Genomic DNA, 23,185 nt, shown 5'->3' with positions numbered 1-23,185 from the left:
ATGTCATTTTGCTTTCTAGTCTCTCTCTGTTTCTAACTTACTTAGTGATAGTTTGGGAGGCTTTCAAACAAAGACTAACTAAAAAGATAGTCTGTTTCAATTTGTCAGAACTTAATTTTTTTCCCCCAAGTGTTAATCTCAGGACTTTCTTTTTACTTCACGTAGAACAAACCCATAAAAAATGTGTTTTTTCTTTTACTAATCCCTTTAAACAAAGCTAGGTGATTTTTGAAAGCATCCTTTAAATCAACAAATCTAGTACTAAGTTGAAGTATATGGGTATTTACCAACACTTCCTTTTCTTAAAGTAAATGAATGGCACAGAAACAGTATCTCCCTTAGTTTACATAAGAATTAGCAATATATTTTTTTTACTGTAATATGAGTAACTGAAAACCTGAAAAGCCTCTCCAGTCTTGCTCTCTAAAGTAATATTTTCGTAGGAAAAAAAAGGCCAATTACACAGATGGAGGTACGAATGTAGAAGTAAACCTTTAAGCAAAGTAACAGCTCTTACAGGCAGCTAACCTCATTGGAATTCACTTTGTGGTGTGTAGCAAAAGAAAAAAAAGCAAAATCTTGTCCACAGAAAGATTAAGAAATAACGACCATAAAAACTTCAAGTTTTGGCCAGTGACAAAATTTAGAACTTTAGGATGAAAACTTTAAATCAACACCAAGAGAGAATTAAGAAATGACACATACCTTATCTACCGGGAGAAAGTCATTTTCAACTTCTATTGACCTTGGTCGTAGCTTTATAGGTTTGTCTTTGAAGATATCTCCAAAGCCAACACCCTTGACCTTTTTGGGTTGGATTGTCGTGCCTCCATTGGCTCCTTCCGATTTTGTGCTGCAAGAGTCACCACCATCACTCTCAGAGCCTGTAGCATCTTTTAGGCCTGTGAAATGGAGGGATGAAAGAAGGAATCTTAGGTATGAAGCTATTTTCAAAACAGATTGTGACTGGAAGATGATCCCTCCCACCATCCTCTAAAGGAAAACAAAACCACAAGGAACAGGTAGAGAAGATGTTCTCTGTGCCATGCACTCGTTTTTGAGTTTTAAAAATCACTTTATTTTAGCACACTGGTGTACCACTTAGGACTTACACCAATCCACAAAACATGCATATTCCAGTATCAAAACTTCTTGAATGAAGACGACCATTCCTTGAGTACCAAGAAAATCCTTCTTCCTCAGACAAAAATTATTTGGAAGAGAAATCAATAAATTAAAGAGTTAAATTCAGTTGTAGGGCAGCTGTTGTACAAAGCCACTTAAAGCTAACAAGCAGTCAGACCAGGCACACTGTACCTTAAATCTGTGTGACTCATATCAAGCCAATTATGCAATTAGCATCTAAAGCTACATTACCTAACTGGGAAATATAAAGCTGAAAGCTCTTCAAAGAAATTTGCAATCAAATAAGCTGCATAATACGTTCCCTGCTGAAAATTAAATCTCTCTGCAGCATAGACAGCCTCATAATAAAAGCACCCATGCACACTATCCTCTAGGAATATAATAAATCAAAACTGACATTCCGATTTGCATTACTTATCTCAGTGAATAAGAAAATTTATCTGCACTTATCTGAAAATATCTGCTGCTTGTATAGCAGAGGCCACAGATGCAGTATGGTGATGCTTCAGCCACTTTACAGAACGGTGCAGAATCAGACGAAACAGCCACTGGCAGCAAAAGTGACCCACTGAAGTTTCCCCCAGTTGAAACCGTCCCCTAGATCATTTAAATCTTCCTTCCTACATTACAGATTGACTTAACTACATTTCCAGGAAAACTGCAGCAATTGCTGCTACTACAGCACTAATCCTACCTAATAACAAACTCTGATCCTCACATTCCCTTCACAAGCATTCATCGTGCCACGGATGTGGTTCTTGCAAGTCAAAGAAAGAAAAATTTTAAGTAAGCTCATCTTCTTCACTATTTTTATATCAAGGTCCACAAAGTGATTGCTATGGATTTTCATCATAAGAGGCTGCCAGTACAGAAGATTCTTTTTTTAAAATCTAGACACCTAAAATCAAGTAGAGATTATATACAAATCTCTTTCCCTCTTCCCTTTGGTAAGCAAGTAATGTTACCCCAAAATTACTTGTATTCCAAAGAAGAGCAATGAAGCTGGTGAAGGGTCTGGAGCACAAGTCTCCTGAGGAGCAGCTGAGGAAACTGGGGCTGTTTAGCCTGGAGAAAAGGAGGCTGAGGGGAGACCTTCTTGCTCTCTGCAGCCACCTGAAAGGAGGTTGTAGTGAGGTGGGTGTTGGTCTCTTCTCCCAAGTAACAACCAACAGGACAAAAGGAAATGGCCTCAAGCTGTGCCAGGGGAGGTTTAGATTGGATATTACGAAAAATTTCTTCACTGAAAGGGTGGTCAAGCATTGGAACAGGCTGCCCAGGGAAGTGGTTGAGCCCCCATTCCTGGCAGTATTTAAAAAATGGTAGATGTGGCACTTAGGGACATGGTTTAGTGGTGGACTTGCCAGTGCCAGGTTAATGGTTGGACTCAATGATCTTAAAGTTTTTTTACAATCTAAATGATTCTATGATTCTATGAAATGGTACTAAGATGGGGCAGTCTACTGGATCCCCATAGAAGGACTGCAAGTTGTGGAGCATGTGGGAAGTTTTATAAAATCTTCGTAATGCCTCAGTTTCTACAGTTCTCTGATGTATATAAGCAACAGAAACAGAATGAAGCCATGTTCCTGAGCTGAAAGAATATAATTTCCACCTACACTAGAACAACCCTTTAAAATCAAATAGAGAAATTACCTAAAGAAAATTTTGAAGTCAGTGAAAATCTTTATGAATAGAACTTTTAATATTAACAACTGAATCATTCACTTTTGCCTCCCTGACTCAAGTGATGCATTTGGTCTTAACAAACAGCCTCCATCCAACAGCCTTCTGCCATGCTGGTGAGCAGCGACTTGTTGTGGGGGGCACTATCTTATCTTCCTGGCAATTCACTAGCAACATGACTATCCAGCAAAACACAGTATCTTTTTCAAGGGCTACTTTAAGCTTCTCCAACGAACCACAGAAACCAGTGCAAGTCCTGGGGCCTACAGGCACAACTTCACGATCCAGGACACGAGGGGCTCAGCTGTTCAATTGGTTTCAACACCAGGGTGCTGCTAGGGAATGAAATCAGGAGTTATGTGTCAGGCCAGGAATTTTAGCAAAACTCTTCAGCTGAAAAGTCATCATATGCTGCTCTGAGATTTTCTGTATCCAAAACACAAAAGGCATATAATTGCAGAATTATAGAAAGTTCCCAATTAGAAACAAACAAAAAGATTAAAATCTAAGGAAAATGCCTAGGCCCTTTGGCCTCCTGAGTGGTTGTTACATCTACCTGTTGAACATAAGTTACATTTGTTTTTCTTAGAGTGCTCAATTTAGATAGCACTGAACAAGTTATTCCATGAGCAATGCCGATTGGAATTTAAAAGAATACCAAATAATAATATCACAATTATTTTCTTAAATATGAGGGGTCTTGATCTCTTCACTTGGAATTTTTTCTTTTCCCAAGAAGGGCCTGGGGAAAAACTTCAGGTTTGTTTTCACTCATTTATTATGGTAGTTAGAATGGTAGCATTCCTGCCATCAGTAAAGTAAATTCTGTGCGCTCCTTCTCTTCCAGAGCTTATGAAAGCAATAATCAGGGAATTCAAGCATTCATTGCCATATTGCTCTGTGCTGTGGTTGACAGGAAGGGAGTCGTTATCCGTAGCAGAGCCATTCCACAACGTTGAGGCACTCAGAGATGCAAGAGTAAATTAATTATGCCAGAGAGGTACAAATCTCTTCAGGCAACACAGCAAAGCCACTGCCTCTTTGTTATTCCTACACCTTGCTGTGACTTGGGCAGTAACAGAAGAAGTTGTAAGTTCTACTAGCTGGACCTTCCCCAGCTTTGCAAAATGTCAGTCACTAGGGCCGTGGCTGAGACAGAGGCTAGAACCAACTTTATTACTACTTCTAAATGCAAAGAGAATGGTCACCAACTAACTACACTGGCTTAAAATAATACTTCTGAGTATAAAACATCCACAACTCAGAAAACTCAAACAAATCATAGTGATCACTGTCCCTCTGCTGAACAAAATAACTTCTTGATAAAGATGGGAAAATTACCCTCTGGCAAAGGTTCCTTCTTTCATCCTTGCCAAAATCTCCTTGAACTACTCTGTGATTGAGGGAAAGAGCAGTGCAGATACTTCCCTCCACAAGTAACTGGATTTTAACTGATAGAATCCATGACCACTCTTAGCCACTCCCTGAAATGAACAGAAAAGCTATCTTTAAAATAAACAAACAACAAATGAAATATGCTTTCTATATCACTAATTGTAGGAGAAGAGGACCTGGACCTTGGCCAGTGGATGGAAGCAAAATATGGAAGTAATTATGGGAATTACTCAACAGGTTTCACATGGACTTCCAGATCTTTGAAGCTTCCATGAGAGATCAGAAACTCAAGGAGCTCCAGCAAGAGTTAGGCTTTTGTTTCTGGGTCATCACTTGTTTTCCTTATGGCATCTTCACCTTTTATGACCATTCCTATATGATGAGACATCACATCTTTTATTAGAAACCTCACCTCAGGCTTACAACAGATTTCCCTAGCATCACCCACCTGTGCTTGATAAGAGTATTTCATTCCTCATGCTCCCACATAGCTTTTGTCCTCATAATTAAAGCAACATAAGAAATATCAGCTTTTATTTATTTGTTTGTTTGTTTGTTTGTTGATTTAAAATAAGGACAGAATGGACCAGTGAAACCTGTCCAAAACAAACTGCATTTCAGCGACCAGATACAGAGGTCACCCTTACAAAGCTCCTTCAAAGTTGAAAAAATTCTTCCTGATCAACTGGGGAAATTACATAATTTTTTTTTTTTTTTTTGATTGGCACAAACTGAGAAGCTCCCTTGGACTTAAATAAATAAATAAATAATAAAAGCCCTGGCTTTTTCAAGAACTAGTCTGGTCTTACTCTTAACACTTCACAGTTGAGGGCAAGAGGCAAAGGTGATAGAAGAGGCGGGTGACTATATGCAATGGAAACTGAGAACAAATCAGATAAAATGAAGATCTCCAGAAACATTAAGGATCAATAATGCAGTGCCTAAGTACAAAATAGTCCTGCAGAAAAGAATCTAACTTGCTTTTACTCCTAATGATGAGCTAAGGAGGCTCTCTCTTACCTTCCTCCCAAGGTATATGACCTATACACCTCTGATTTGTACAGATAAAGAACTTGAAGCAAGGATTTGCAACACTACGTCCACCGTTGCCTGAGAAATTCTCTCCTCTCATTTATGTTTTCATTGGGTTGTTTCCTGATATATATCTCTATCTATCTATCTATCTATCTCTATACATATCTTAGCATATATATGTCAGCAATTCTCTCAGACCAATCCTGTCAAATGCAGCTTGCAGCTGCACTGGCCTCCCTAGCCTTGCCTACACAAGGAAGGGACAGCTAAGGTGATCTCTCCTCCTAAAAACAGAAAAATGCCTGTCTCCCAGCCACTCTCCTCTTTATTTTTTTTCCTCCTTGAGCTTTTCATGGCCTTTTTTGCCACTACTGCAAACAGCTTAGTAGCAGAACAGAGATGGGTGGGTAGTTTCCCCAAAAGACAAATGTAACCCATGGATACAGCTGGCAACTAAGTAGGAACCCGAGTGACCTAGACTGTCAGATTATGAATTTCAAACATGGAATTTTTTTCAAGAAAAGCTAGTTAGCAGGGAGGTCAGGTTGCTAAATGGGCATTAAAAACCGGAGGGCATTTCAGCTGGCCCAGTCTGCTGCTGCTGCCCAATACACCCGCACAGCCTGGAACAGCTGTAGTAGGGCTACGAACTCAGCACTAACATAAGGCCAGGAGCTCTGCAAACTTCTATCCTCAGAAACACTGAACACATTTTTCTTTTAAGTCTAGTTATTAAATACTTCAAATATAGCCAGGATAGGATATCAGTACAGTAGTCAGGCCTCTATTTTTTTTTATTTATTTTTTTTTAACAGCAACTTTTCTAGAATCTGTCAGCTCTCTGTCAGCATTTGGAGAGCTGACAAGCTAAGAACATAACATCAACAAGGTGCTCACTAACATGCCTACTATCAATCACACCCGTTCTAATAGTAGGAAAAATTTTCAGGTCTTTAAAAATTCTCAGGCTGTAAAGTCAGAGAGAATCATGGGCAGAGATGAACCTAATGAAGTTCGATAAAGGCAAGTGTAAGGTCCTGCACCTAGGAAGGAATAATCCCATGCACCAATACAGGCTAGGGGTTGACCTCCTGGAAGGCAGTTCTGTGGAGAATAATCTGGGAGTTCTGGAGGACGGCAAATTGCCCAAGAGCCAGCAGTGTGCCCTGGTGGCCAAGAAGGCCAATGGGATCCTGGGCACGTCCAGCAGGTCGAGGGAGGTGATCCTCCCCCTCTACTCTGCCCTGGTGAGGCTGTATCTGGAGTGCTGTGTCCAGAACTGGGGTTCAAGAGGCAAGTAACTACTGCAGAGGGTCCAGCAGAGAGCTACAAAGATGATGAGGGGACTGGAGCATCTCCCTTATGAGGAAAGGCTGAGACAGCGGGGCCTATTTAGCCTGGAGAAGTCTGAGGGGATCTTATCAATGTCTACAAATATCTTAAGGGCGCATGTCAAGAGGATGGGGCCAGGCTCCTTTCAGTAGTGCCCAGAGACAGGACAAGGGACAATGGGCACAAAGTGAAACACAAGAAGTTCTTTATGAATATGAGGAAGAACTGCTTTACCTTGAGGGTGACACAGCACTGGAACAGGCTGCCCAGAGACGCTGTGGAGTCTCCTTCTCCGGAGACATTCAAAACTCATGTCAGGGGGATTGGACTAGATGAACTCCAGAGGTCCCTTCCAACCCTGACTTTTCTGTGATTCTGCGAAGTCTTTTGAAGGTGTTATTTCACATTTCTGGCTCTATGAGCAAAGACAATATTCTACCTAGATTTACTGTTGCTGAATCAACTGTAGCACCAAAAAGTAGAGCTCAAATCTGAGCGTTGGGTGCACTTTATAGTAAGATTCCTGAAGTCTGAACAAGGGCAGTATCAGCAGCAAGAAGTTAAAACTCCCAGGAGCCAACCCTTCCCAATGTTTGGCTGGCACAAGATATGGGACTACTGACTTACAGCTATTTAAGAACACTCAGAGCTCTGAGATGCTCTGTTGCTTCACGCTCCTTAGAAATGCAAGCCAATTTAGTATTCATGAAGATTAAATTCTCACAACACTGTCTGGAGGAATTCTGCACTTCACATGCATTTTTTCCTATATGGGTATATAAGAGAGATTACTTTTCTCAAGACACTTCAAACACACCACACTCCTGCTATGCCAGTTACAGGTCTTTTGAGAGCAACATTCTGAAATGTACCAAAACAGATTAGCTCAAACAGGGATTAAAAAGAGACCACAACATCAGACTTAATTCACCAACGGCCCCAGAGCTGCACTGGCATCAAACCAAGATTCTAAATCAGAAAGATATTTAGGGATGATAAAGGGCTGTATAAACTAAAGCTGTTAAAACAAAAATAAACAGCTGCGATAAAATTAACTCCATTCAAAGCAGGAAATGAATTGTTTCTAAATAGCTTAAAATGGCAGGAAAAAAGGGGGATACATTGTGAGCTTTACAGAGCTTTCTATTTTGAGCTATTATTTAGCAATTTAATTTTTGTTCTTTATTCTGGATTGTTCTCTCCACAGACAATTTATGGCACTGGGCAAAAGACAGACCACTGTGGCAATGTATAAGCCAATGATGCTCTGCCCCTCTAAGTGCTTCTCAGGCTAGCTCTGTTACGTGATGTAAAGGTCAGCTGTTCAGAGGCACACACCTGAGATGATGCAAAGGATCTCCTGATTTGGTCTGGCAGCCAGAGAAAAATGGTGTCAGCTCTGTTTAATAGAACAAAGAACTGTGTAAATGGACCTTATCGGGATTTTTGCCTTTTACAGAAGGGAAGGAAGGAGAGGGGAAATATCTCCTTTCCTTCTATTTAGAGAATGACAGTGTGGAACACCCGAGTGACCGATCAGAATGACAAAGAAGGTGAAGTTATACATGGCAATTACAGCAGACAAGACAGGAACCTCCCTTCTTCCTTTTCCTCACATACTGGCGAAGACAGAACAAATACCCACAGCCTATAAGGTATTTATATTTATCTTGAGCTTGCTTTCTGTCCAAGTCCTGTCTTTCATTGAAGCTATCACCAACAATATTCCAGCAAAAATCAAAACCAGAAAAGGGAGTTTGCTTTTAAATATTACTGTAGAACAAAGCCATGTTGATTCTTCACAGTTTAAAGGTTCAATAAATTCACGCTTTCAAAAAACAAATCTATGCTTCTTTACCAAGAGTGGTTATATAGGTACAAATGGCTGAGGCAAACTATCTCAATATTAGTCATTATTTGTTATTCTCAGTTATATTCCTTGAAGAAATGTAACCATGTAATCTGAACATTTTGTCTTTTCCTTTCAGCAAGTTCATTTTTCTTAGCACAAGTTTTTGCCACATAAGAAACAGCCCCAAGATTTTTATGCTTGCACAAGAAATCATGCAGGGAGAATGGGAGCGGTGACCAGCACCACGTAGCAGCATGCATTAAGGGCAACGCAGCACAAGCATCCTCTGCAGCATGAACACAGAGCCATCAATATGGAAGTTGGTGGCTTCACCTCATCCCCAGCCACTTCCCCGAGTACTCGAAGAACGAATAGAAACAATCATTCATTCAGGAGCTCTACAACTGTGCCATTGTCGTCTTCATTTTGGAAATTTTTTTCCACCAGACTTGTTCTCACCAAGTACAGGAACAAGTTATTACATGTGAAAAGATGAGTAAGCAACCACAGCCAAAAGGATTCTTTACCTGTCACTCACCAAAACCCAGTCTTTTGTGAGACTCATGGAAAACCACCTGGTAGTGGGAGTCCGAATCAATGGAAGGATTTAATGCACTTCACCCCAGACAACATAATTCTTCCACCCACCACCCCCAATCCCTCCACCATCTCTACTTTTGTCCTCCAGAAAACAGGATGCTTCTTTTTAATCATAAAAATTCCCCTCACCCAATTTTAGCACTGTTCTTTCTCAGATGTTATTTTTCATTGTAGCAGCTGTGCATTTAATATATGTTCTTATTTGTAAGTGAGTTATAAGAACTTGAGGTGAAATAAAAAGTTGTAACTGTCCCCTCTTCAGAACTGTTAAAACCCACATTTGGGCTTCTCATTTAACTTTGCTCACATTCAGACATTCTTAAATGGGTAAATAATGTCATAAATACACCAACCACACCAATTGCTTGGAACTCTGACCAGCTATAGCTCCTCAAAGATTAGGGGGATGGTAAAAAAAAGGTTAAAAAAAAAGTGGTGGAGCAATAGAAAACACAATGAAGGTTACTCACGAATATTTCTGTTTCAACGATCCTGTCTCATCTTCTTCCATTATATCTAATATCTATTACTGACAGCATTGTGGATCCACATATAAAGAAAGAGAGGCAAATATCTGTCAAATCAAGCATCGTATCTGCCCTCTTCCTCAGTTATAGCATCTTTGAAGAAAAAGAAAGTGAAGGAAGAAAGAGAAGTTAAACCAGAAAAATAAAAAAAATCAGAAATCCAAGAAGCGTTTTTCGTGGAGATGCAGGAAAGTTGCAGGATGAGAGAAAAGAGGGCTGCGATCAACAAAATGACAAGTAAGTAATTTTTTATTGCTGTGTGACTCTCTTCGCCCAGCATACACAGTAGCAAAGATTTTCTGACAGCAGGTTGATGAGCAGAATGCCAAAGGAGCTGGAATTATTGCTGAGCAGAGCCTGGCGTACCTAATGACCAAAAAAGCCATGTCAGCATATGAAGGTGAGGCCAGGTGTTTATGCAGGAGATAATCTTGCATATTTCAGTGGAAGATATCTCTAGAAGCAGCTACACACTAATTCAACAGCATTTAGCTATTATAGGCCTTGGTTAAATATGAAAATTTCTTTTAAACACAGCAGTTGCAAAATGGCTTTCAAAATAAAAGTATTAGCTCTAAGCATATATTTGTAAAGTAAAAGCTCTAGGCTTGCTTCAAAATTTGAGCAGCGCTTCATGCAATGTGATACAGGTGAATCCAAGCACCCTTTGGGCATAACTAATCTAAAGCTATGAACTGACTCCAGCTTAATTTTCTGAGAAATCAGAAAGTTGAAATTAGAACAGCTGTGGGTTGTTTTAAACATCCCTAAATGACAAATCTGTGGAATGCCTCCAAATGATTTGCACTGGAGACATAAGCACAGGGATCTGTCTAAAAATAAGGACCACAGGTCAGATATGCATGAGTATGCCGGGATAAGGAACCCTCCTTTGTGTATGCTAGTTTAGAAGATAACATCTCTGATAATATCAACAATGCCAGGAGCTGGCCACACCTTCAGCAGGCCTGCTCGGGAAGAACATGAATATGCCGGGATAATGAACCCTCCTTTGTGGGATAATGAACCCTCCTTTGTATATGCTAGTTTAGAAGATAACATCTCTGATAATATCAACAATGCCAACTCTCATTCTGTTTAAAACTTTCCCAGATGACCTGATTTTGTGTACCACCCACTTTAGTCCCAGTTCCAACCCAGTAAACAACAAATAAGGCCACAAATGTAGCCGGACATCTGGCTGTCTGAGATGCAGTTTTACAAAGAAAGCAAAATACCTCTGCAGCATGAAAAAATGCGCAAGTCTCAACAAAATGCCAAGGGAGGTAGCATTAAACAAGACACTGTCAGCTTTAAAAACAAGGTTTAGATGGGTGTTTGCCCAGAGCAACATGAGACAATCTACTGTGGGTTAAGCTCATTATCAAGATACCCATCCAATCCTGCACTCTGTGAAATCAGTTTGACGAAATTTATTTTCTGTGACAGGGCACAACCATGGGCCAGTATTATTAACAAGAAGAACTAAATGCAGAGCTCTAGCACAACTGGAAGGGTGACTGAATTTTTCCTGGTTTCACTTAGGGTCACCCTAAATGACTCAAGAAAAGGTGAAGGGTCATTTGACCCTTAATGAAAAATGGGCTGGACATGGAGACCAGGTTTCTGGAAAACTTTGAAAGGTAATGTTAGGGCAACACTGCCCAGAAAGATTAACGTTGCAAAATTAAAGGCTCCAAAGGCAGACCTTGCAATCTGACTTGAAGCTAGATCTTAAAGTCAGAGGTCAAGCATACTAGAGATTTACTTCATAAATCCTTATTATGCTCATCAGATAGGTGGATTGGAGGACATGATGGTCTAAGAACTCTGAGAGAAGCATGCAATTTGAGTGATGCATAAGCAATCATGAAGACTATAAGGTGAGAAGCAGCAGAAAAATGTGAAGACCAGCAGCCACGGTCTGCTCCAGCCACAGCAAGAGCTTGATTGGAAGCTTGAGAAGAGCCGCAGAAAAGAGATGAATTATAGTAGACAGGGACATAATTCTCCACGAGGAAATATTCAGAGCTGCACACATTCACAAAGATTTTTGCTTAAAAAAAGATCAGGTTTTGTTGACAAGACAAGAAGGTGTAAATGCAGTTATCAGAATGAAAGACTACCATTTCAACTGCTTCATCCTTTGCAGTGAACATGCCTAAGACAAAAGTCCTCAGAGGTAGGACAGCAAACACTCGCACCCAGAAAGCAGTAAGAAGGGCAGCACAGCTTGGATCTTCTCAAGAGAAAGCTGTCTGGGACAAAAGCAGATGCCAAAGTTAGCACAACATCCTGTTCACCGGAGGACAGGATTGAACACTTTGTACTTAGTCACACTGAATGTGACTCAGTAGGAACTCTTTCTGCTAGATTTCTCAAGAAAGCAGGTGGAAGAACAGATTTCTGTCTTCCTTGCTTCCCCTGTCTTGCATCTGATGTAACCATCTTCTCTTCTTCTGTATTAGAAGGGTAGTAAAAGCATATGAAAAGCAGCATGTTCCCTGCTTCCAAAACGCAGAAGGCAAAAACCTGAACATGAAATGAAACTAGCTTTGTATCTTTTACCCTCCTTGGCAGAAAAAACGTATCAGCCAAAATGCTGTGAGTAATAGCTGTCAAAGACAAAGCCAAATGAAGGGCATGCAGTAAATTAAAAACAAAACAAAAAAAAACCTACACAGACAAAAACCCAACCAAACCCCACAATGTTCTTTAAGGAAAGCAAAGCTTATCTTATGAATTCAGCAATCATAATGGGAACTTTATTTTTAGAGAAGAAGGACTTTTAGTTCAAAGATCTGTAGTTGTAATCAACAGCCTTCATGTTTCAGGTGCAAAAAAGATGGGACTAAATGGTCTTAATTTCAATCTATAGCTGAGACCCAAACATCCAATGTAATTCACAATTTATTGTGGGCTCACACACATACATTATATGGACAAATAACATACACATGCACAGAAGGAACGAGTGCATTCTCATTGCGTTAAGGCTAGGCAGTTCATCAGCAGCAAACTGACTTTAGCTTACAGACAAATATATGCACGTAGGGTAGCCATAAGTGAGTAGCAGTGGCACATTTTACAAGTGTAGATAAATCAAACAAGTACAGAGGACTAAAGCTACTGCTTGTTGATTTTGAAACACACTCACTGTTATAACGTCTGTAGCTGTCAATCTTTGCCGGTGCCACTCTGTACAGAATTGTCCCTTCAAAGGCAGATTTTCCTGACAGCAGGCAAAAGAAGGAAAGACGAAAAAAAAGAGAAGGAGCAGGGTGGGGGTGAAGAGATCAAATGATGATAAAAAAAGGGAAAGGAAGAGGTTTTAATCTGTATTTTCAGTCACTACATTTTTAAAGCCTCATTAGCAAAACAACGAGAATGTTAACAGAAGTATCTGATTGTACATGAAGTTAAAATATTCTTACTGCATGTATGTCAGATAAAAGAATCTCATGATTTTGCTAAAGTTGTTCTTTACAGTGTCCAACAGAATGCATTTTTCTTAGATTTTGTCTGTTATCCATCAAATTGTGAGACTTGCAAATGAAATCATTTTGTCTGTCTTACCCAGCCTCCTCACGGAGCACGGGGGAAGCCTGCAAAAAATTATTACTGCAATGATGTACTCACAGTGGCTCAACACTCCTGATGCAGATGTAGTGCACTCGAGCAAGCACAGCTGACATCCAAACAGGGCAATGAAATACTTACATTTCCTTAATACACCAGGATCCTGTGAGCGTCAGAAATACTGCAACTTTCCAAGCTGACTTGTAAGAAATGTTAAGGATATGGGAACTGGTCTTAAATAATGCTTAGTTGAAGGGATAGGACACTATAACCTGGATACACCAGTTTTTCAGCCAATAGCTTAATCAGGTGTTTGTTTTGGCTCATATTAACAAAAACAAAATACTAAAATTAAAAAGAAAACAACACTAAAACAAAAAAAAGGAAACAATTTCCACTTCCCATCTTAGATCTTTAAAATAACATTTTTATTATCAAAACCATTAATTTCTTGGGTTTTTTTTCCTTTGATAGCAAGGTAATTCATGCTCTGACATTTATGATACGAAATTCAAGTGAAGGTAAAGGCATGAGCAGCTGAGGTGTTTTGTGTGTTGGTTTTTTTTAATCTGAGGTACCCAGGGAAGCCCAAGAATATATCAATGTCAGCTCGTGTATCTGAACAACCTTAGCTAGGTATATCATCATAAAATTAATGTATTCAGTAAAATGTTACAGCAAAACAGGCAGTACATGTCAATAGTCCCACCATAGCATCACACCCATTTTGGTACCAAAAATGTGTATTTTATTCCCCCTGCATATAATTCTGTTGGATTTTCAGAAAATAAAAAGCTATACTCATTTACATCTTGTAAAAAGATGCTTTTTTGTTTTGTAATTGCAGTTTTTATAAAATTACAGAAATCTTTTCTTGTCTTCTTTTTACATAATGAAGAAGTAAAAAAGCCACAAATCCATCTTTCCACCTTGTTTTTACAAAGTACCATTAAAAGGTTGCTATTAAAACAGTCAAAAAACAATTAAGAAATTGCTAAGAGAATGGTATGTTCATGACATTGAGGAAAGCCAGAGAGACAGTAATGGACATCCAACATTTTAAGAACTCAAAATACAGGAGGTTGCCTGACTGAACCATCTGCTGATGAGTCTATCATCAGTTCTAACTCCAGCAGTCGTGACTTCTCAGTGGCCATCACTAAAAGGCTCTAAAATAGTAATTGATACATACCATGATGCCTGGCAACTCCTGAACAGACACATACAAGAGACAGCAAGATACAGAAGGCCACCTTTAAATGTTGTCATAACACTGCCATGAAAATGCTAAAATGCTTTTGAAATCATCTCCTTAATATTGTGATTCCTCAGACAGGATTTATTTGACTACTTCTTGCTTCTCAACAGGCTATAACAACAAGATACGGTATTGAAAATATTATTAAAATTAGTACTAGATATTTGAGAAATCTAGAAAATAATATTATAATTCATCTATCCATTTAATATAGTAATAAAAATACAATGCACACTTCATGCTGTAACAGTCAGTCAAAGAAAAGCAGTTTTAATTTAAGAGGATGCTTACAAGGAACAAGGAACAAGGAACTGCTGTTTACTTTAAGGGTACCTGATCTTGTCTGTGCTTACATTCTAAAATGTGCCTTTGAAGACAAAAAAATTGACAGTCACTTTAGAGCTGGGATACTTTAAAAACAAATAAACAAATGCCCAAACCCACAACCTTTTGACCCTGTAAAAGTTTCACTTCCCAGTCTGCTGAGTACCCACCGTTTGAGGGGAAGCACAGGCTACCAACCCTTTCAAGTTAAGGGGCAAGTTAAGTCCCACTGTCAGTATTCGGAAATATTTAGGCACTTCCAAAACTAGCCCCAGACATTTTCAAACAAAGGGGCTTTTTGTTCTGAAGAAACCTCTGAGGTTACTCTATGGCACAGCACGAAAAGAAACCAAGATAATTCCTTCTGTCCATTTACTCTAATCTACCATAAAATTTACATGGACCCAACAAACCCAATAAAATCCAACAATACTTTTCTCCCCATTAGACCTGCGCAGGTCATAACAGAAGGACAGAGAAATATGCACTTTTATTAACTTTATTCCTAAAAAGCCAAGTTATTAAATTTTTCTCTTCTGTATTTCTTCCACTTCAAGTTCACCAAAAATTACATTCGCCCTTCCAAAAAGGCTCTCTTTAGAAAGGGTAAACAAAATGCGATTAAAAGATCACATTTAAGTAGGTTTAACCAAAGCATTAAATTTAACTGTTAAATAAAAACTACTCTTGAGTTTCTACAGTGCCCTGTCTGCAAAGACCCCATGCTAATTGCCCAAGTCTCACAGTAAACCTGCCAAGTACTACCTTATCCATTTCACAACCTAGGCTGAAAAGTTCAAGGCTGCTGTTCAAGACTGCAGAGCCATACTCCAGCTCTATCTAGGCCTCTCTGGAAGCTGTGTAGAACCTCAGTGACCACCCAAGGTTCTACTTCAATGCACAGGTACAGCCCCTTGTACCTGAGTGCTAACTTAATAACCTAGAATTCATATTTAAGGCTTCTGCCTTATGAAGTCCTGTGATACAGACATATTCAAACAATGTTTCCAGAAAAACAAACAGGAGTTATTGCAGATTTGAAGTGCTGTCATGTCTTGTCATACATGGAGGAAGGAGAAGATCTAGAGGCATGAATGTACACACTTTTGAGATGCTATCCAGAGCACCTCAACAGTAATGCCAGCCTGATGCCCAAATCTTCCAGGGTTTACTTGTTTGCGTTTTATTTCACTAGGCTTTAAGACTAAGCACAGATAATTGGAATCAGCTTATCATTCCTAGTCAGCTGCATAAACTTGCTGAAATCTCATAAAGATTTTCAAATCCAAATAGTCAGTGTACTTGAATAGAGCCTCATAAAGCACCATGTGTTAGAAAGCAACACCTGTAACAATTACACAGACTATACAGAAAGAATTGAGTTGATGCATATTTCCCGTAATTCTGGTAGGGGAATGCAGTTCTTAAATTGATGGGTTTACTTCAAGAAAGATAAATAAAAAAAGCGTTAAAAATCCCATAAGAATCTCAACATTACTTGAGTCCCTGTTTCTCTCTGAGGAGGTTTACAGTGTTCTGTTTTACAAGTATTTTGCTATTTAGAAAATAGCTCCTAATGACACATCATTTTATCTAGTCACAAAGCACCTCCAAAGAGTTAAGTTACATAAAAGAAAGAAGAAAACCCATTTCTCAACTATAATTATCTTCAATTTAGTTAAAGAGACAACGATATCTTCTCAATACAAGTATCACAGGTTTTAGTTCCACTGACAGTCAGAACCAGCACACAAAACTGAGTTTGAACTAAGCATATGCCATTCTAGATATCGATGAAACAAGCTAATGCTTTGTGGCTGCTTTTACACACTCCAATGCATGTTTTTGTTAAAATACATTTTTAGGATGCTTATTATATAAGTATTACCAAATTACCTGGGGAAGTAATATTCATTCATTCACACAGATAAAACTGGGGTATTCCATCCTGAACAGTATCACTTACCTTGTTCATTTATAGAGTACCAAACACTACAGAATCCAGAGCTGGAACTACATCTACACAATTAGTTCTTCTAAGACTCACTGTGTTTATAATGAACAAAATTCATGATAGCATATACAGGTTATAGAAAGCAGTTTGCAATCTCACTGAAATGTACAACTTCACTTAATGCCCTTTTTCCTTTCCCCTCATGCTAAAATTGTTAACTTCCTTAAAAATACTTCCATCCAGTCTGAAGGAACGTTACCTGTAAATACCTTTAGCAGCACTGATCACAAGACTAGGTCACCAGTGCCGCTACACATGAATAGGTACTCCATTACATAAACAATATGAAAAATTTTCAGCACTGCTGAAGTCAGGTTTTTTAGAATCTTATTACTGTGGGATGGAATAAAGGTGATAAATCTGCCTTAAATAGAATAATGAGAGAAAAATATATATATAAAAAAGTAGTATAACTTTCTACCTCTTACTAACAGAGTAAATTATAATGGCTTTGGTAAATTTCAGCTGAAATAAGCTTACAAAGATCTTGGGAGTTCTTTCACTTCTGCTTGTTCAGAGATCTCAGAATACTAATAGCAGTGAGTATCTGCTGTGTTGAAAATAGGAAGGCCTTGGCAGGTATTGTGGAATTAGCCTGAAATATGTAAATGCAATTGACTTTTTTCCTTTTCACTAAAGATTCAGAATTCACTACTCTATTAGGAAATAAAAAAGAATATCTGTTTGAAAAGCAGAAAAAACATGAAGACCACAAGTGTCTATTTCATATAACAGCATACTTCTGGTTCAGGTTATTCTCCAAGGGAAGTTTTAATAGGACAACCTACTACCATGCTTATACTATTGCAAACTTAGTTACCAAACATGCTTTTCACCTGCAGCAGTACTGGCCCACTGTAAGTGAGAGAACAAACTCCATGTCCCAGTTCTGGCCTTTTTCCCTTTGGCTGCTGGGGCAGTGGGTGACGGAGGTGATAGTAACATGCTCAGCACCTGGAGGGAAAAAGTGCCGCATGTCCCACACCAATAATTATGAATCCTTAAATCTACTGGAGTCATAGAAGGCATGGCACTTTAATCCCTCGTTTAAATAAGCACAGCCACTTTGTAGATGTTCGGTTACTTTGCTCAGTTTCCACATCTCAAGACAAAAAAACTCTTGTAATTAATTTTGAAATACAACTCTAGCAATTATTGCCTTCTCTCTTCTTGGTCTGTTGCAGCTCAGCAAGTCTTGACACAGCTCAGGGAGCATTGCCATTGCAAATCAGGTAGCAAGTACACACTTATCATCATCATTTACCCTTTTCACAGCAAAAATTAAGAACATGGCATTCAAAACCACTTCCAAGCAAGAGATAAGAATATGCTACTCTATCAATGTGTTAGGGTGTAAAGACACATACATCTATACAGAACATCAATGGTATTTTTTTCCTTACTTGGCTTTACTTGCTCTTCCTGTGCTATTCCAACATCATCAGAATCAGACAGTTCCTTTATGAAGTTGGAAGGAAACATGCCAGTCTTTCCATTGAGTATACCTTCCCACCAGCCCTCTTCCACCTGCACCAAGACAAAAACAAAAGAAAGGAGTTTTAACGTAAGCAACACCTTACAGAGTTACATTATATACATGATTTTCAATAGCAATGACTAATGATTTTGAGCAGTTTGTATTAATTTCAGGTATAAGGAGCACATGGTATAGGCTCCAAGCCAGAGCATATCTCTCTCTATTTTTTTAAAGTAAAAACAAGAAAGATCCACGCACCCATCTGTAAATGTCAGCAGTGCTGACAGCAGTCAGAAGCATGGACAAGCATTAAATAAAAGGATAAAAGAACAACTAGAGAACACACAGTGTCTCTACATTTCGATTTTTATGGCTATCAGCTCAGTCATTGAATTTTCAGTGAACACTGTATTGCTGTTCATGACCATCTTCTTAATGGATGTGATCTACAGATTCTAAGAGTCTAAACTCCCTAAGTAATCAATGGCAAAAGATAAATGCCTGCAAAGGGCTATTCAGAGAATCTAAAGTAGGTATCTTAATACAAATCATTTGAACATTCCTGTCTTCCCCATCAAAATCAGAAGTTTTCTCTTTTAAAAATTAAGAATTTTGAATCATCATTAATGTGTTAACATAAGAAATCTATGGAGAACAAAAAACAGTACTAATGCAGATTTTACTCTAGATTTACAAAGAGCTACTGAAATACGTAATATTGATATGGTCAGAAGGAGGAAAGACACTTCCTAACCCAATGCCAAGAGAAAATATCACATAAAATTAAAAAATCCCTCCTGTATAAGCCATTGAGGATTGAACAGTGGTGTCAGGCAGTGAAATGCCTTAGAAATCAGACGCCTTTAGGTTATACTGGGACAGCAAGAAAAGACTTATTATATGCATCAGCTAAACACACCCTTGACACATAAACATTTTTCATCTGTCAGACATTGTCCATTCACCAAAAAAATTACAGGAGAGGACAGTGTCAGTCTGTGACACATCAGTTTCCAATACCATTTGGCCCATCTCTTTCCTGTCCCCCTACGACAAATACGGAAACAGAAACTTAAATTTACATGTTGAGGGTGTTCACATTTCCTGTTGAAAAACAAATCCCACATTTTAAACGGTACTAGTTAATTATTACAGAATAAAGTCTGTTTCGTATCACTTATCTGTGAAAATCTCAAGTTCTTAGAAAACAAACCTCTCAATAATACAAGCAAATATTTCCTCAACCTATAGAGGAATGGTTGATTTTTTTTCAACTTAGCTACATGTACGATTTCACTACAAACAAAGCTTGCTACTTCAGGAGTGCTTTCCCTCCACCTTCAACCAGTTTAGCATATTTCTTGTCCTCCCAGCTTGATTTTTTATTTTAATTTGAAAGTAGTTCAGACCAGCACAGCTACCTGCGTTCAATCTCAGTATCTGTGCATGACAGAACTCCCTCCCCACCCCAAAATGCATCAGTGGTATTAGTGAGGTTGAGCAGAACGCTGGGAATAATGGCTGCTACTTCAAAGGATGGAATACATGCAAATCACTCAATTGCTTCAGTGGGGTGCAGTTTTTTTGCATTATAGTAGCAAAGTCTCTAAAAGGTAATACTTGCTTCTCTTCTCTCCAGACAAATTAATAATCATATGGGAAACTGAAGCTGCACGACACACAACACTTAGTACAATCTACAAATTTTATCTCTAAATACCTATATATGATATATCATTATACAGAAAATACACAATGTGGCCAAATATGAAATATTTCAATTTTTCTAATGCAGTATTCCCAGACGGCTCTATTGATTAGAGCTAAACATTACACCATAACTGCATTAGCCAATTGACCCGAAGATTAATAACAGGGGAATTACTCAGTTCCCAAGATCCCTGCTTTGCAAGATGCTGAGATTACTTAACAGAAATAGGGTGACCAGTATCACTCAGGTCCATCCTTCCCTCAAGTAATTTTCTCCTGCTTACTTCTTGCAGGGTAACACTTCACAGTTTTCTCACAAGTTAACATCAGTACTATTTATGTGGCGTGTTTATGTATGGATCTCTATGTACATATATAGAAATACACACATACAGAGATATTTAGAGAGGTAAATCTAAATTGGATGTAAATATGCTCACAGCATTCATTAGCTTATTATAGGTTTTCTAGCTGATACAAGAATTAATTATCTGAAAATACTTCAATAACTTTACAAATTCAGAAAAATCTTAAAGCAAAACCCGGATTTTTCCTGCAAGAAAATGCAGAATCATGTCAGCAAAACAGGCCTCACAAAGATTTATTAGGAAATTTTCATCAAAAGCATCAAAACCTTTAAGTATTTTTAAACATATAGCTACATGCTACATAACTTTAAGCCTCAAAACACACCACCTAGAGATTAATCCATACAATAAAAAAAGACACTAAAATACCCCCAGGATTTAGTTATCTCAAATTGGGGCAATCCATTACCATATGGCTTGAAGTAAACCCTTACAAATGAAAATCCATTATGCATGGGGTCAATCCATCTGGAAGTATAAGCACTCAATAAAAATTGTTATTAAACTATCATAACAAAGTGCCTTCAGGATTCATACATCTAGGTCCTGATTTATGCTCAGCCTTTATGTGCTGAATCAAACAATCTAAGAGGAGGATTTCATCCAGTAGTCCATGTCCCTACCCTGGAAGAAAAGTTCTAATATTCATAATATCCTACACACCAATTTTAAGTTCAGCCTGAAAACAAAGGTTTCGGGTTTAAGTTACAAGAAGAATTTTTCCAATCTGTCAGATCTAAGTGGCTACAGCTAGAGGTATTTTCAAGACGTGTTTTCAGTGTGTTATATCTGTTCACTGCCTTTCAGAGAAGCATGGCATGTCCTCGTCTTGCCAAGCTCCTAGGCTGTCAGTACTGCTGTCACACCACATTTGAAGAGTAACAACATACAGGAAAGTGACTGAAGATACTTCATTACTCCACTTCATGTATTTAGAGAGGTAACAACACATGCACCCAACCGCAACTCAGCCAGTGCCACGCGTAGAGCAGAGACAGATGCAACAGCAGACAGCTTACACAGTCCAATACTTGGATGCGATCGAATGAGATATGAACAACAATATCACCAGAGAATGGTGCAACATCTCTAGAGAAATGCATCCCATTAAGAAGCTTTGCCTTTGGGATTTAAAGGGAAATTTAATCTGTATAATAATTATGCAACATTCAAATGTTCTTCCAGTATCATTTGCCTGCAGGTTCATTTTTACATTTTCAATAAAGAAATACTTGTATTTTGTTTTTAATTACTCAGTCGGCAGTCTTTTTTGATGTAAATGATGCTTTTGGAAACTATAAACCAAATACAGATTAAAATGATCCAAAATATACTGGTTTTCATTGTTAGAAAGTGAGTTCTTAACCAAATTGTGGGATCCCAGAACACAATAATAACCCAGACTAGAAAGACAGTAAGAGGTTGTAGCAGTTAATTTTACTTACAAATAATAATGAAGTGCTCAAAATAGATACCATGGAAGTGGACAGACAGGAAAACAACAGAGAATTACATGGATGAGACATTCAGACACACAAACAAGAAGTTCTTAGAAGGGTGTGCAGATGCTAGGGCATTAAGCTGCTTAGAAATCAACAAAAATTTATTGAAATCAGCATATTTCCATATTTAAAGTAAAAAAAAAAATAATAACACGACAGCAGTTCAAGCCTTCACACAAACATAATAGTTCTATTTCAGACCAGGAATGCAGTTTTATTCTGTAACTGTAAAGCAACCAAAGAAAACAAAATCACTTTAGTAGGTCACTAGAACTGCAAGATTAAGATATTCCAAAAGTGAGGAAATGTTACTTTTTATGTTCCTTATGTTTTCTCTTCATGGCCAACACAATTTGCAACATCCCCTTTTTAAGAAAGAAGTGTCAGAGGGAGCACCAGCCTGACCTGTAGTGCAACAAGCCTTGTTGCTACAAGCCTAGAAGCACCTTCCCTTGAGGGAACTGGGCGCCCATCCTTCTAACTCCAGGATGGGATATCAAAAAAGAGCAGGAAATGCTGAGGCCAGCTACCAGCAGTTGCTTGCCAGAATATCTAGGACTGCCACAGCTGCTTGCTTATAATTATTGCTATAAAAAGTTGTTAAATGATTGAAATGTTCAGCTCTTTAGAATCACTAACCTAAAGTGTATTTCCAGTAAACTCCTCTATCTGCCTGTTCCACAAGCTTTTCTACAACGTGTAGCCTTGTTTATTAGGCTGACAGACTACTTACAGCTACCCTAGGACAAATGAAGGAGGCTTTGAATCCGGAAAGGTTTCAAGTGGAAGAAAATCTCCCTGGATCACAACAGAGTCTTTCTGGGCTGTTAAAACTAAAACACAGTCCCAGGAATAAAAGCAATGCCAGGGGCAGGCAAGCAAGGAGAGAAGCCCAAGGTCAACAAGTTTTCTTTTGCTTAGAGAACTAGAGCACAGAAAGCAAAGGAAAAAACTCCTTTATTTTATAAATTCTAATGGAAGATCTTGAGCTTGAAGGGCAACAGCAATCACATGTTGAAAGGAAATTAAAAACATAAATTCCCAAGAGGCAAAATAAACAAATCATATTCACTGCCAATAGGAAAAGAAATTTTGGAAACAAGACCTCAACAGACGATGGTGCCTACAGTGCCACTTGATGGCTTATTTTGGGAGTGCATTCAGAGAGCCATAGCCATGAGACATCAGCCAGCCCTTGGGCTTCTGCTACAGCACAGCTGGAAGCGGTTCGGTAACTGGTGCAGAAGGGAAGAATTAAAAACTGCAGAAGCGCCCTGTATTAGGGGATCTTTTCAGCTTCAGAGTTCTTTATTTTACAATGTCAAAATGTGCTTTGGGATTTTTCTCATTTGGTTTTTTTGTGGTTTGGGTTTTTGCTGGGTT

General features: G+C 38.6%; 1 protein-coding gene across 5 annotated transcripts in view; it reads right to left on the bottom strand.

The window, feature by feature from the left end:
* Nucleotides 1–23,185, bottom strand: part of SH3KBP1 (SH3 domain containing kinase binding protein 1) — a 234,075-nt gene that overhangs the window by 89,517 nt on the left and 121,373 nt on the right. For 4 of the 5 annotated variants that reach the window (XR_005826170.1, XM_040582562.1, XM_040582564.1 and 1 more), the window contains exons 5-7: nucleotides 18,149–18,272; nucleotides 12,728–12,802; nucleotides 706–902 (exon numbers count right to left, since the gene is read on the bottom strand). Coding sequence is in view for 4 of the 5 variants with exons in the window: in XM_040582562.1 (XP_040438496.1) it covers nucleotides 706–902; nucleotides 12,728–12,802; nucleotides 18,149–18,272 (396 nt within the window). In the remaining variant the exon portion in view is untranslated. The remainder of the gene's footprint in view (nucleotides 1–705; nucleotides 903–12,727; nucleotides 12,803–18,148; nucleotides 18,273–23,185) is intronic. The other variant, XM_040582563.1, reaches the window with a different exon arrangement.

This window comes from Falco naumanni, chromosome 2 (assembly GCF_017639655.2).
Source record: "Falco naumanni isolate bFalNau1 chromosome 2, bFalNau1.pat, whole genome shotgun sequence".
Classification (NCBI taxonomy): domain Eukaryota; kingdom Metazoa; phylum Chordata; class Aves; order Falconiformes; family Falconidae; genus Falco; species Falco naumanni.
This window is presented reverse-complemented; position numbering and strand designations above follow the sequence as displayed.